Raw genomic sequence first — 12,870 nt, forward strand, 5'->3', positions numbered from 1 at the left:
ATCAAAAGGAGACTAGCACTGGCATAAAGGGCATTCCTAGCCAAGACAAGTCTACCAGTATCAAACATAGGCCTATGGGGAAACCGAAATAGAAGACGATCGAAGAATTTGAGATGTGGTGCTGCATATGAATGTGGGAAATTATTTTTACTGATAATTTACGGAATGAGGAGATTCTGCGCAGAGTCAGAGAGAAAATGAATATGTAAAAAACACTGACAAGAAGAATGGAGAGAATGAAAGGACCTGTGTTAAGACATCAGGAAATGACCTCCATGGTACTAGAGGGACCTGTAGAAGGAAAAACTGTAGAGGAAGACGAGGTTGGGATACACCCCCAAATGACGTAGGTTGCAAGTGCTCTCTTCTGAGATGAAGAGCTTGGGGCAGGATAGGAATTTGTGGCGTGCCGCATTAAACCAGTCACAACACTGATATGATCACGAGCCCAGAAGAGGCGCTACAGGCGGTATCGGTTATCGTGCTGTATGGAAAGCACTCGCGTCGGCCGTCTGCTGCCATAGCCCGTTATCGCCAAATTTCGCGTGGATACGGAGACATCCGTCGTATGTCCCGCATTTGTTTCTGTGGATATTTCACAGTGCTGCTTGTCCTTTAGTGCTGACAACCCTACGAAAAAGCCGCTGCTCTCGTTCGTTACGTTAATTTTGCTATTCTCAGCATACACTTGACACTGTGGATCTCGGAATACAGAATACCCTAGCGATTTGCGAAATGGTGTGTCCCCTGTGTCTAGCTCCAACTACCATTCCACACTGAGAGTCTGTTAGTTCTAGTCGTAAGGCCGTAATCACACGGCAATCCTTTTCACTTGTTCACTTGAGTACAAATGACAGCGCACCGCATTTTTATATCTTGCGTACGAGATACTACCGCAATGTGTGCATATTGCAATCCACATGACTTTTGTCATCTGAATGTATGACAAGTATCTACTGAAATCGGGGAGAACACTATAATACTGCTACATCGTAAACAGAATTAAGTATACTCGCTTAGAGCAATAGATAGACGACGAATGTAACGTCGTGTTGCTTGTTCAAACACACTCGTTGAGGAAAAGATGTGGTTTGTCGATTGTGTAACGACGAAGAATACAACGCAAAATCGAAAAGGAGGAACTCTACAGGAAATATCACCAGTTTTCCCGATAAAAGCGATCAAATTTGTTACGTGTAGTCTGGTAAGTGAAAAATGTAACTGGAGAGGTTACTTAAAGAAAGTCGTGAAACATTACAATAAGCAGGTTTTAAATACAGCCATGGTGTCAGCTTCCAATACGAGTGTGATTAAGTTTGAAAAAAATTTCAATGACGACCTAGAGGTTGACTGCAGTTACGTAAGTGTGCACGAGTGCCGCTGCGGCTACAGGGTTGTTGCGGCCGGAGTGGGGAGGCTTGGCGGCCGCGCGGTGCAGCAGGGCCTGGCGTGGCGCGCGCGCACCGGACATATAAAAGGGCGGCCGGACATGGCGCCGGCACTCGAAGCCGCAACGTCCAGCAAAGCCCAGACATGTGCTGCCGTATCGCCGTCGCCTCCTCTCTTCTGCTCGTTGCCGGCCTGGCCGTCGCCGAGATAGGTAAGTCTGCCGCCAGTACTTCAAATCGGCGCCATCGCAAACGCTCCAGCGGTTTCCCAAACTTGAAGCAAATTTCACTTTCGTAACGTGCTCTCGTTGCTGTTGATTCCATTTTTCTGCACGTCATTTCGACGGCCGATGCAGTCGTCTGCTTCACGTGCTGCGAGTTGCATTTTCTCTGCCTTTACTCTAACCAGACTTCGTGTTCAAGTTCTATTGCGAATTTAAAATTCATAGTGACTCAGTCATTGTGGCGGCAACACGGGCGTCTGTGTATCGATAGACACACGTTGGCTTGAGCTAGGTAGATTCTAGTGAGTTTGCTTCAAAGCTTTCAACTCATTTCGATTCTAATGCTAAGTTTAGCGTTCTATGGACAAAGCCCTCACTCCCCAGAAATTGTTTTACTGAAGCAGTAGAAGTTATACTTTTTGATTTTGTGAACTGATTCAAAAAATATTTGGTTCCTCCAATCGCTCTGATGCTTACAAAGTATACTCAGATGAGTATTTGTTTCACGTGTTACCACTCACAAATATTTCAATAATATTCATACTGTTCCTGTACTGCAGCTGCATCTGCGTCACTATCCCTATTTAAATAAAAGGAGTTTTTATCCTAGTAGAGTATTGCTTTTGCTGAAGACTCAGTATAATATTTTCCAGAAATGTTATGTGTAAAAAGATGGTTCAAATGGCTCTGAGCACTATGGGACTCAACTGTTGAGGTCATTGGTCCCCTAGAACTTAGAACTAGTTAAACCTAACTAACCTAAGGACATCACAAACATCCATGCCCGAGGCAGGATTCGAACCTGCGACCGTAGCGTGTTATGTGTAACGCGACGCATTGTACATCACATTAGGGCAGTTATATGGATAGTCAAGGAGAATTGTTTACAAATCTTGATAAGTAATGGGAGATATAAACATTTCGGAATAGATCAATGGCGTTTCTAGAGATCTTGTCAAAGCTGTACCTTTGGTCTGGAATGATCTACCATACTTGATCCAGTCACATTCTGACATCAAAGCTATTTGTTTTGTTCCTTCTCTGGATCTTACCACACAACGATCGAAACTGAAATGTAGCTTCTTGCTTGTCATGAAGATAGCGCAGGCAACAGTCAAAATATAACGGAAAATTACGCCACCTATTGCAGCGAGACGCCTTGATGATTATATAGGACAAATTTAAAAAAAAAAAGAAAGAAAAGAAATAAATCCGGTATAGTTGCAGCTTATCAGTTTAACAACACTACAGCGTTTGTTTACTCGATTCTCCAGCTGATGTTCTGTGTGCAATTTTAATCATAACTGCTAAAAGTAAAACCGGAACGCTTCATTTTTTCATGCCACTTTTGGACGTTTTAAGTTCGGTTATTCCGTTCCAGTAGTGTATCTCGACTCAGCTTCAACTGTGTCATGTAAGGTATGTTGCTCCCTTAGTCCTAGGGAGACAGAATACCGTGAGCGCAGCTGACAGGTTGTCATGACTGCCAGAAAATTTATCGGAACGGCATATTGTGTATGACTATTCTTGTCTTTCAGTGACACCTCTCGGCGTCAAGACATGTGCTGACGACCAGCCTAACGTCGTCGAATGTCGGCGGAAGGCTCTACAGGACGCAGTGCCACATCTGGCTACTGGTGAGTACTGGGACGTACGTCTGTTAACGGTAAGGTCTACTCCGCGTGTAACAGAAGCAAGCCCATCTTTTGAACGGAGACGAGTACAAGATTTTCACTACTGGGAACTATGCGAAACTTCTTTGATGTTTAAGTTAAATAATAGTGCTCAGTAGCTCACTTGCACCATTCTTAGAACATGAAGTTGTATCTTGACGTTTATTTGTACTTTGCAGGGCAACACAGACTGAATGCTCTTTAATAGTTCTGATGTACTATCACCGTCTGCTATCTCAACATAACATGAACCCATGAATGTTATATCAGCTACATCATGACTTGATTAGTAATAATAATAAAGGAATGCAGAATGCCTGTAATTAACTATAATTTGCCAAGCTATAACGCCGTCTTACAGCCTTTTGCACTTGTCATAATTTGGTGAGAAACACTTATGGACCCAGTGAGCTTACGCAGTTAACTCAGATTACAACCGGTGAAAAAATTAGAATTGTGATATTGTTAATACAGACAATTCAACGCAGATACATCACATAGAGGTAAAATACATATGACATTTGCCTCTATGTTAAGCAAGTGTATTCTGATGAAGCCTTGGTAATATGACCGAGGGCAGCCTGTATCTTAGTGGGGGGAGGAGAGAAGGGGGATTGTGGGACGGGTCAGGTATTTACATCAACCGGAGACACCTTCACAGGAAAGAAACGCAAAGCTCGAATGCTCTGGTCTAAGACGGGCCTATCAGGGCCGGACGGCCACCGTGTCATTCTCTGGCGGTATGAAAGAGTCTGGGGTGACCACACCGCTTTCCCGGCCGTTGTCGGCTTTACAGACCTTGAAGCCGCTGTTTCTCGTTCTCGTTGGCAGCACGAGGCTTAGTGATCCCGTTCCAGTCCTCCCGCCAACGCTCAATATCTGGCAGAAAAGAGAATTGAACCCGCGTCCTGTGTGGCAATTTTTTGTTCTGGAATTTTTTGTTGACGACAGTGTGTTGGTTATTATGTGATAGCTTTAATTCTTATATAAACATTAAAGCTTTTGAAGTAAAATAACTGTATATAGTTCCCAAGTGAGACACTTATAAGAAAAGAACCAAGAGAATAGGAAGGTGCTCGAAACAGCGACTTTGCTATCAGATGCTACTTGTTTAGAAATTTGTGTTATGAACCTGAGTAGCCCCGCAAGTTTTAAACTGGCTTCAATCGGTCGAACAATGAAGAAACGATTAATGTATTGGTCCCCTACAGCATTACATACGAACCATTTTGTAAATGCCTTTCGATCTTCCTACCCACTCTAAGACACCATTCATGAACTCTTAAGTAAAGGTAGAGCGTATACACTCCACGCAAAACAAGTTTATGTTGAAGGATAGCAAGCATAAGCAGGTAACCTTCGTAACGTGAGTTTCAGTGTGAGATGAGCAGTCGCGTGTGAACGGCTGACATCTGTCCGCAGGCATTCCGCAGATGGGTGCCGCACCAATCGACCCCCTGGACGAGCTGCCACCGCTGACGTGGCAGACCAACTCCAGAGGGATGGCCCTCAAGTTCCGCCTCGACAACGCCCGTTTCACCGGCCTGGGCCGCTCCGTCGTCGACAACCTGCAGTAAGTTTCGTTTTCTCCTCATCGTGTCTGCAGGCAACTGCTGTACCGCTGTTCCGTGAAACATGGATCACCACATGCGCCACGGCGTGGACTGCTGGCGTGAACTTAGCTGGGTAGGTCGACTGAAAATGTCTCGGTGTCCCCTACAGTCACGCGCACTCCGGCAGAAAACCAGATGCTTCGCTGACTCCAGAAAAGCGTGGCAGTTCTCATTTCTTCCTTTTAGTCTCTGCGTTTTGCCCTTCAGCCGAGCTCACTTCTTTAGGAATTAAGTTTTTTCCAAAGTATTAACTCTCCTGAACGGAGGCCAGTGATATACATACCCTTGTTAACTACCATCTCCCCTCCACCTCACCCCTACCCCATTAGTTCCATTGCTTGCGACTGTCAGGTTGTTCGCTGTTTTAAACCCAGTAAGAGGTGCATACAAAATTGTTTTTTACACATTTATATGGGAAAATACTTGGTCGGTGTTTCTGTCCCATTTACACGAATTTAATTACTTAGCTACTACTTCTTTCGCAGTATGTATGGGTACTAGCTCGGAATTAATGCTGGTTGACAACAGACATTTTACATGAACATAAGAAGTGCAGGATTGCTTCCAGACAGTGTTCTGCAGTGCCTCGGAAAAAGGGTGTACCTTTTCAAAACCTCCCTAATCTAATATGCTGTGTATGTGATTGTTAGAAGAAATGCGTTTGTGTGTCAAAGTAGACGAAACACCGTGTGTTATAGGACCAGACCGATCGGGTAGTAACGTGTTTTTTCAAACAATTTGATTTCCAAGTCACTGGATATTTTTTTCCTAAGACGCTGGTCAGTAAATAAAAGCATTTGATAAGGTTGATTTTATAAGCTTTCAGTATGTGAGGATGACTGTATATGTGAAAATAAAAGATCGACTAATTCCGTGTGAAGCTTGTTATGATGATGCCTCTATGACCTCTAATTTCTGACTCCTAATGTTCATCCATTAGTTATAACATTTCACGCCTCGTTTGTGCCTCACGTCGCAAAAATTTCGAACGCAACTTATCTTGTTCAGCCAATATCACATTTAGGTAGTAATCGGAACTTGCTGCGCTGTCTGTCGTCTGTCTGTATCTCACTACCTATCCACCGATCTATTTATCTCTCGTTCGGATCTCGAGCTCTGTTACTCCATCTGTATTTCGTGTCATTTAACTTGGCGTCATTGTGTTTCCAGCGTGGATAACGTCAACAACCGCATCCGCGTCGTTACCCATATTGATGGCGTCAACGCATTAGAGGGCGCATACGCCATGTCCGGAAAAGTCCTCGGCGTCCCTCTGGACGGCAGTGGTTCCTTCAAGGTTTCTATGCGTAAGTATAAAGAACCACATAAACCAATAACAGAGGACGGGTCAAATTACTGTGGGTTATATATTCTAAATACGTAAGGAAAAAATAAAATAGCAAATACTCTAAATCCCTTACTATTTTCATTTGCCGATATCATATCAGCCTAAGTCATAAGCTGGGAAAGAGTAAAGCTCTCATTATCTGCTTATATCAGTGTGTCTTATAGTCTTAAAGAATGTCATATCTTCATATAATGATCAGTAAGTTATAACATTTTCGCGAATAAAAGTAAGCGGAAATTAGTATAGACCATTCTTTCAATTGCGACGCATATCAGTGACACACAACGTTCATACAGTAGGTAACATTTAGCTGAAATATTTTACATTTAAGATCAAATGTTGCTTCACACATCAACATTATCAGTGAAAACATTAGCACGTGGTAGTCAGTATTAAAAATTCTGAGAATATCCTGAACGCTAATGTGAAAATTAAGCTAAACGTAACAGAATACGTAGTGAAAAGGACAAACATATTAACGAAGTAGCTATGTAAGGAGAACAAAAGAAAATGTATAGTGATGGCTGAGGGTTTTTAAAATTTGAAGGACAAATGACTAATTGGTAGCTGATATAGGATTATTGCCTTTTTCGTCTGGGAAGTGTTGTGTGCGATTCAGTTGTGGACAGGGTTTGAAAAACAAGTGGGACGACTGTATTGGCTATCAAGTTCATAGTAAGGATAATAAAATCACTATTTCGGCTTACTGTGTTGATGTATGTAGAACGAATCATCCTAACTGGATACTAACAGAGCCCTGGTCGTAACATTTCAGGCGGAGGCAACGCGGACGTGACGTACGCTGGACACCTCGAGACTGCTGACGGGGATCAGTCATACCTCAAGGTGGACTCAGTCAGCGTCAAGCTCGACTTGGGCCAAAGCCAGTATGAACTCACTGGCCTCTTCGGGGACTACAAGCCTCTAGGTAGGTTATTAGCGGAAAACTTGCACACATTGTTTTACTGAATACTTTACCTTGTCATCATCATCATCATCATCATCGTTATCGTGAATTTGACGTCAGATGCTGTACAATGATCCCACCATAGTTCTGCAAGCGTTAAGTCCTTCATTTCTATTTATCCTGTCTATTTATATGCACGTTGTGTAATCTCATCTACACATTTTACCTTGTCTAGGTACTGATCTTTGATTATTTCCTGAATTACAGCAAACGAATTGCTTGAAAGAATTATTATCTGTTCCAGTGGAAATATGTCCCGTCCACGTCCGTTTCAATTTCAATTCATTTCATTCAGTCTTGTCTCCCACGTGTCACCCCATACATCTATTGTATTTCTGTCGATCATGCAGATCTATTACTGGCTTGACAGTTCTGTTTTAGAATGTGTGTCTAAACCGTGAATTCATCGTAGCAACGCCAAAGCATTTACCATAACGAGTATTACCAAGATGAGGGGGTGCTTCATGCCCATCCTCCCCAAAAGAAAAAAAAATTAAAAAACTTGTAATTGTCATTGTATTATATTAAAAGTACTGATGAATTGTTTACAAATAGGTGACCGAGAGCAATCAAAACCCAATTTCGTGTTTGGTTGTCTTGTTCCAATTATTTGTACAACCTCCTTGTGTGCATCTGAGGCCAGTATATATGAAAGTAATACTGCGCATCACAAGCATTCATTGCAATCTTCATCGCATCCGAATAGATATGAATAGTGGACTGTGCGCGTTGCTGGAAAATTGTGTGATCGTAAATCAGTGAAAAGTGACACAAGTACGGCGAGTGCCTCAGCTTGAAACAAAGATACCGTCCAAAGAAATTTAAATCGAAATTTACGATCTCCGTTACCCAAAAATTTTGCACATCTCTGGCATAAATAGTTGAACAGCTCTGAAATACGCTGACTCAGTTGCACTATTCATGAGCCCTATGTCAACCAGGACTAAAATTAAATATCGTATGTAAACGCAGGTTGGGAAATCGCACGGGGTGGATTCAGTTGCCTGGCGGCCCTCGCACATTGGTCCCTTTCCTTACGGATGTGTGAGAGCTGTAGAATCTGTATTCCTGAAGAGTACGTGAGTGTAATGGATGACTGTATAGAATACTGTTACGTTCGTGTTTTATGATGACGATGATGATGGTGAGGAGGAGAAGGAAACTGAGGGAGAAGCCCACTGGCGACACACAGCCTCCTCCTCTCGAATAGCACTAAGGGGCCGCCGGGCTTAACGTCCACATCTGATGGACGTATCACCGTCAACAGTGTCATATGGCCTCACTTCATTAGACATTGCGGAGTGGTTTGGAAAATAATCCAGGACACTGATGGAAAGACTGGTGATCAGTAACTTTAGGCCACCAACTCTCGTCCCCTCGCAGACCAAATACTTGGCACTGAAAATTTCATCCACCATCAGGACGGGAACCAGGTTAAATCCGAATCTAGTGCCACCGCACAGGTGTGCTTCAGCGATCTGGGCTACGACAGCAGGCTCTACCAAGCTAATGCCAGAAGACAGTAGTAAAATATGGATGTCACCGTGAAGTCAGTTAACCCAGTGGAATCTGCGGTGGGAGTTGTATTCATGATGTCAACAAACTTAGATTTTCCAGTCACTTCAGAGGAATGATGAGATTGTTCCTTTCAATAAGTATCGGTTACTTACCTACCCCATTCTTCTACGCCTCATACGAACGCGCGTCAGTGATATGTTACAGTATAATCTTTATTTTTTTTTTTTTTTGCTTCTTCCCCATATATGTATGCTCTGAAAACTGATTAAAGTAAGGTATCATTACAGTTTTCCAATCAAATTTTCTCATTTTCAGTCTCTGCCAGAATATCAATTTCAGACTGTCATTTCTCTGTTTGCAGTGCACGCCGGAAATATGTTCATAAACAGCGTCGCCACGAAGTTTGTCCAACCCGAACTCCTGCCGACGCTGGAGAAATGGTTGGCCGAAGTATACCGCCAGCGTGCACAAGCCGTCTTCAGTACTGTACCCTACGACCAGCTCTTCCCAAAGAGGTCCGCTTACAGCTATTACTTCAGTGCGGTCTAACCACAGCATGCCTGATGTTTCAATTATAGCACAACTTCCTACTGATTGCATGGAAACTATATTTCCATCACTAATGAAACGAGGCGGCCTGTATGTCCGCAGTTGTTTGAATGCATAAAACAGGCTATTTGTTTAAGATTGCTACCATCAGCGCACGTGAGATCCGTATCTACCCATAGACAGCAGATGCAACAATGCACACATTTCGTTCGTTTCTAAGGCTCGCGCTACTTGTATTAAAGTACTAAAGCAGACATTTCTCCCCCTGTAAGATAATCTAGTTAGTAATTAGTTTCACATACCAGGACATTTCGGTCAAATACAAATTAAAGTGCTGAGCGAGGTAGAGCAATATTCAAGACATTAAACTCTCTATGGTGTTCAAACCATCGTCTGTCCATCCAAATTTGGTTTTTCTGAAGTTTTCCTAAATCATTTAAAGTACATACTGGGAGGGATTCATCGACGAGGCCACTGACAAGTTCTTCCTCACCCTCCTCAATTTCAGATCCTAATCTCTGTAACTACGTTTGTGTGTACTGGCCATAATAAACAAGAACCCTAAGGCGGGCCTTATATAACAAACCAATTTCAGTTATGCTTTCGTTGAATTCGGCGCAGAAACTTGTATAGACATTCCACACAATCGATGAAGGTATCTGCTTACTTGATGCTTCACTGTGTTTAGCTTTTCGGATTAGGTGTTTTCCATGCTGTTTTACATAAGAGCAGAATCTATAGATATCAAAGTTTATAACAAATCTCTCATGTTGGGTACAAGATGGTCAGTATTGATGAAAGCGCACTAGTATTTCAAATCGTAAATTACGAACAGTGACAGAATATGTTTCAGTTTTCGGAAATCTTACTTTCTGTCGTTGTACGTCTACAGGATTTTATTTTCTCGAGCTGTCAGTAATTATATCAAACTTTGTGCAGTCTCTTTATAGCCGACAAAGACAAAGAACCAATGCATTACTACCCTGTCTTCGAGTACATACTGGAATCAAAGGCGCTGATGATTTACAGAGTGCAAATTTCTTTTACGTGCACAGAGAAGACTCTCGAAGCACGTTCTTACTTCAAAGGAAGCACGGCAGTATTTCGAATATATACGTACTACCAATTAACAGTAGATTTGTATTAAAAAAGACATTTTGGGTAGGAGCAGTTTGTCGAAGAATCAGTAACGACTGTTATATTAATTCTAGTGTTAAATAATGATATAACTGTGTGTATGTTTCGAAATATTTTAGTTTTATGAAATATTCTGTCATAAGTAATAAAAAGATCTGAGACTACTTTGATTTCTGTCTTGTCAGTCATTTGTTTCCCATGAATGGATATTACAGTGTTTATTTCCAAGAGTCGCTATCTATTATGATGTCATCTAATTAACAAAAACATGACGATTACCACTTCATATGGTTTGCTTAACTTTCCCGAGGTCACACTCGGGTAATGGAGGGACGATCCAACGTGTAGGTAATCTCTACTGTCCAAATCATAAACATGTTCATAAATTTCTCTCCAGCATCAAATGATTTGAATGGTACGAAATTATTCTTAATAATTCCATAACCTCGTATGACACCATAACGATATCACATAACAGGTAACAGTTATTAGCTGTGGTGATTTTATAAGCTTTGTCACTTAAACTAATGAAATATTAGTGTGCTTACAAGATCTGATGACAGAACACAGACGGTTACACATCAAGACGTTATTAAATTATGGTCTGATATGTTTGTCAGCTCTGACGTTTATGCATCGTACATCATGTGTTTCTCGAAGACAGGCTGAGATAGTTACTTTTCTTCCACAAAATCGGCAGCTTTCGCACTTTGCTTGGTGCACTAGCCGACAACAACGAGGTCGGGGTGGTTGGGTACATTAAACTGGAAACTTTCACTATTCGCCAGTGCGGTAAAGCTCAGACTAGTTTTACGCTCACTGCTGCAGATGTATGTCAAGTGCCCTATAAAGGCATCGTAATTCAAATGGTTCAAATGGCTCTGAGCACTATGGGACTTAACTTCTAAGGTCATCAGTTCCCTAGAACTTAGAACTACTTAAACCTAACTAACCTAAGGACATCACACACATCCATGACCGAGGCAGGATTCGAACTTGCGACCATAGCGGTCACGCGGTTCCAGACTGTGGCGCCTAGAACCGCACGGCCACCACGGCCGGCCGCATCGTAATTACGCGAATCAATTCAGGAGCTTCAGAAGAATACACGCTACCCTATAATACTTTCGTGAAGTATGTACATTGGAAATACTACTCCCCTGACGTGTTGGGATGTGTATAATAAGTTGTAAGCAAATTGCTACAGTCGTATTCAAGATGAATGTGGTTTCAATCACCACTTTGTCGCCTTTATTATTTTTTTGTTGGAACTTTACTTAGATATCTCGCGCTAGCCCAGGTGATTTCGTAGATAGGACCTCGTTACTTCTTTCAGTCGCCCTTCTCATCCTGAGGCAGTAGGCCATCTCTAATAAGCTCGATATCGATGAAGTCGCAAACCATAACATTTTATGTTTCCTTTCCAGTAATACACACTTTTGAGCAAATTGGGAAGGGGCTACATTGAACAGATAGATTAAAACAGTGTGTCGGACATGGACTCTATCGCAAAGTTTTGTCGTGGGAAACGTTCCTGATTGTTGTGAGCAGATATCACATCATGGCTGGGATAGCAATGCCTCTGTCCTCCAGATTTCGACCAGGTTTCCAGATTTCTTTGCAGGTATCAAACGTTCAAAAAGAATATGCTGCTTGAAACATGTACGTTTGAAATATGATTGAAATTTCGTAACTGATAGTAGCCTGAAACACTGTTAGAATGGGAATCTCACGCGAACGTGTATTTTATGCCGTCCCTTATGAACTTTGCCCTGTACTGAACTTTTCTGATTACGAGAATGTAAATTTAATGTTGGCGCGAGAATGTAAACTGTCAATAACTTTAAAAGAAACCATCGTTGCATGAATTTTCGCAACACAAAATCTGAATCTGTTGCCACTATTCATTTGAAATTGGCTCAGGTAATACAACAAAACTTGTTCAGTTTGAAAGTGTAATGGTCCCTACGCTTAATGAATGCTATTTCTGAAATAATAGAATTTCCTACGTTTATCTGCACTATGGTAATGCTCTTCGCGTTGCTGTGTGTTAGTACTTTAAATTCTACCGTTAGCAACAACTACTGTACATGGCTGTTCCTTACCATACATTTAATTAAACCGAATATGACTGGGACAATAACTTCTTGAGGAAAATAGTTAATCAAACATGACATCGATCTGGGAACTGGTACTAAATTGGGGTAAGTAGCAATGTGGCGCTAACTTTAAAACCGTTCTTTTGATTCTTCGAAAGTGAATAATGATCAGATTCAACACATTAAATAAACTGATTATACATTAACAATTAGCTCTACAAAAGAATTTGATGTCAGTGCTACAGTTTGTCTTAATCGTCACTTATGAATACACTCATTGCATTGGTAACAATACAACTTTCTTTACCTTAATTATTTCCTACTTTTGTTGCGATTCCTTCCAGTTACCAAACA

The 12,870-nt window shown here is 41.8% G+C and overlaps 1 protein-coding gene across 1 annotated transcript; it reads left to right on the forward strand.

Moving 5' to 3' along the window:
• The first annotated feature begins 1,488 nt into the window (after positions 1-1,488).
• Positions 1,489-10,505, forward strand: LOC124615835 (putative beta-carotene-binding protein). Its single transcript, XM_047143985.1, has 6 exons — positions 1,489-1,600; positions 3,151-3,249; positions 4,708-4,858; positions 6,069-6,205; positions 7,022-7,174; positions 9,093-10,505. Exons 1-6 carry the CDS (start codon positions 1,534-1,536, stop codon positions 9,278-9,280), a joined length of 795 nt encoding a protein of 264 aa, XP_046999941.1. The 5' UTR covers positions 1,489-1,533; the 3' UTR covers positions 9,281-10,505.
• The last annotated feature ends 2,365 nt before the right edge of the window (positions 10,506-12,870 follow it).

This window comes from Schistocerca americana, chromosome 5, assembly GCF_021461395.2.
Source record: "Schistocerca americana isolate TAMUIC-IGC-003095 chromosome 5, iqSchAmer2.1, whole genome shotgun sequence".
Taxonomy (NCBI): Eukaryota; Metazoa; Arthropoda; class Insecta; order Orthoptera; family Acrididae; genus Schistocerca; species Schistocerca americana.

What these genes read in the sequence shown, in the direction of transcription:
- LOC124615835 (XM_047143985.1), top strand. Translation starts at nt 1,534, where the DNA reads ATGTGCTGCCGTATCGCCGTCGCCTCCTCTCTTCTGCTCGTTGCCGGC. An exon ending in TTCCTTCAAGGTTTCTATGC is followed by an intron (nt 6,206 to 7,021) that starts GTAAGTATAAAG and finishes GTAACATTTCAG; the next exon opens with GCGGAGGCAACGCGGACGTG. An exon ending in CGGGGACTACAAGCCTCTAG is followed by an intron (nt 7,175 to 9,092) that starts GTAGGTTATTAG and finishes CTCTGTTTGCAG; the next exon opens with TGCACGCCGGAAATATGTTC.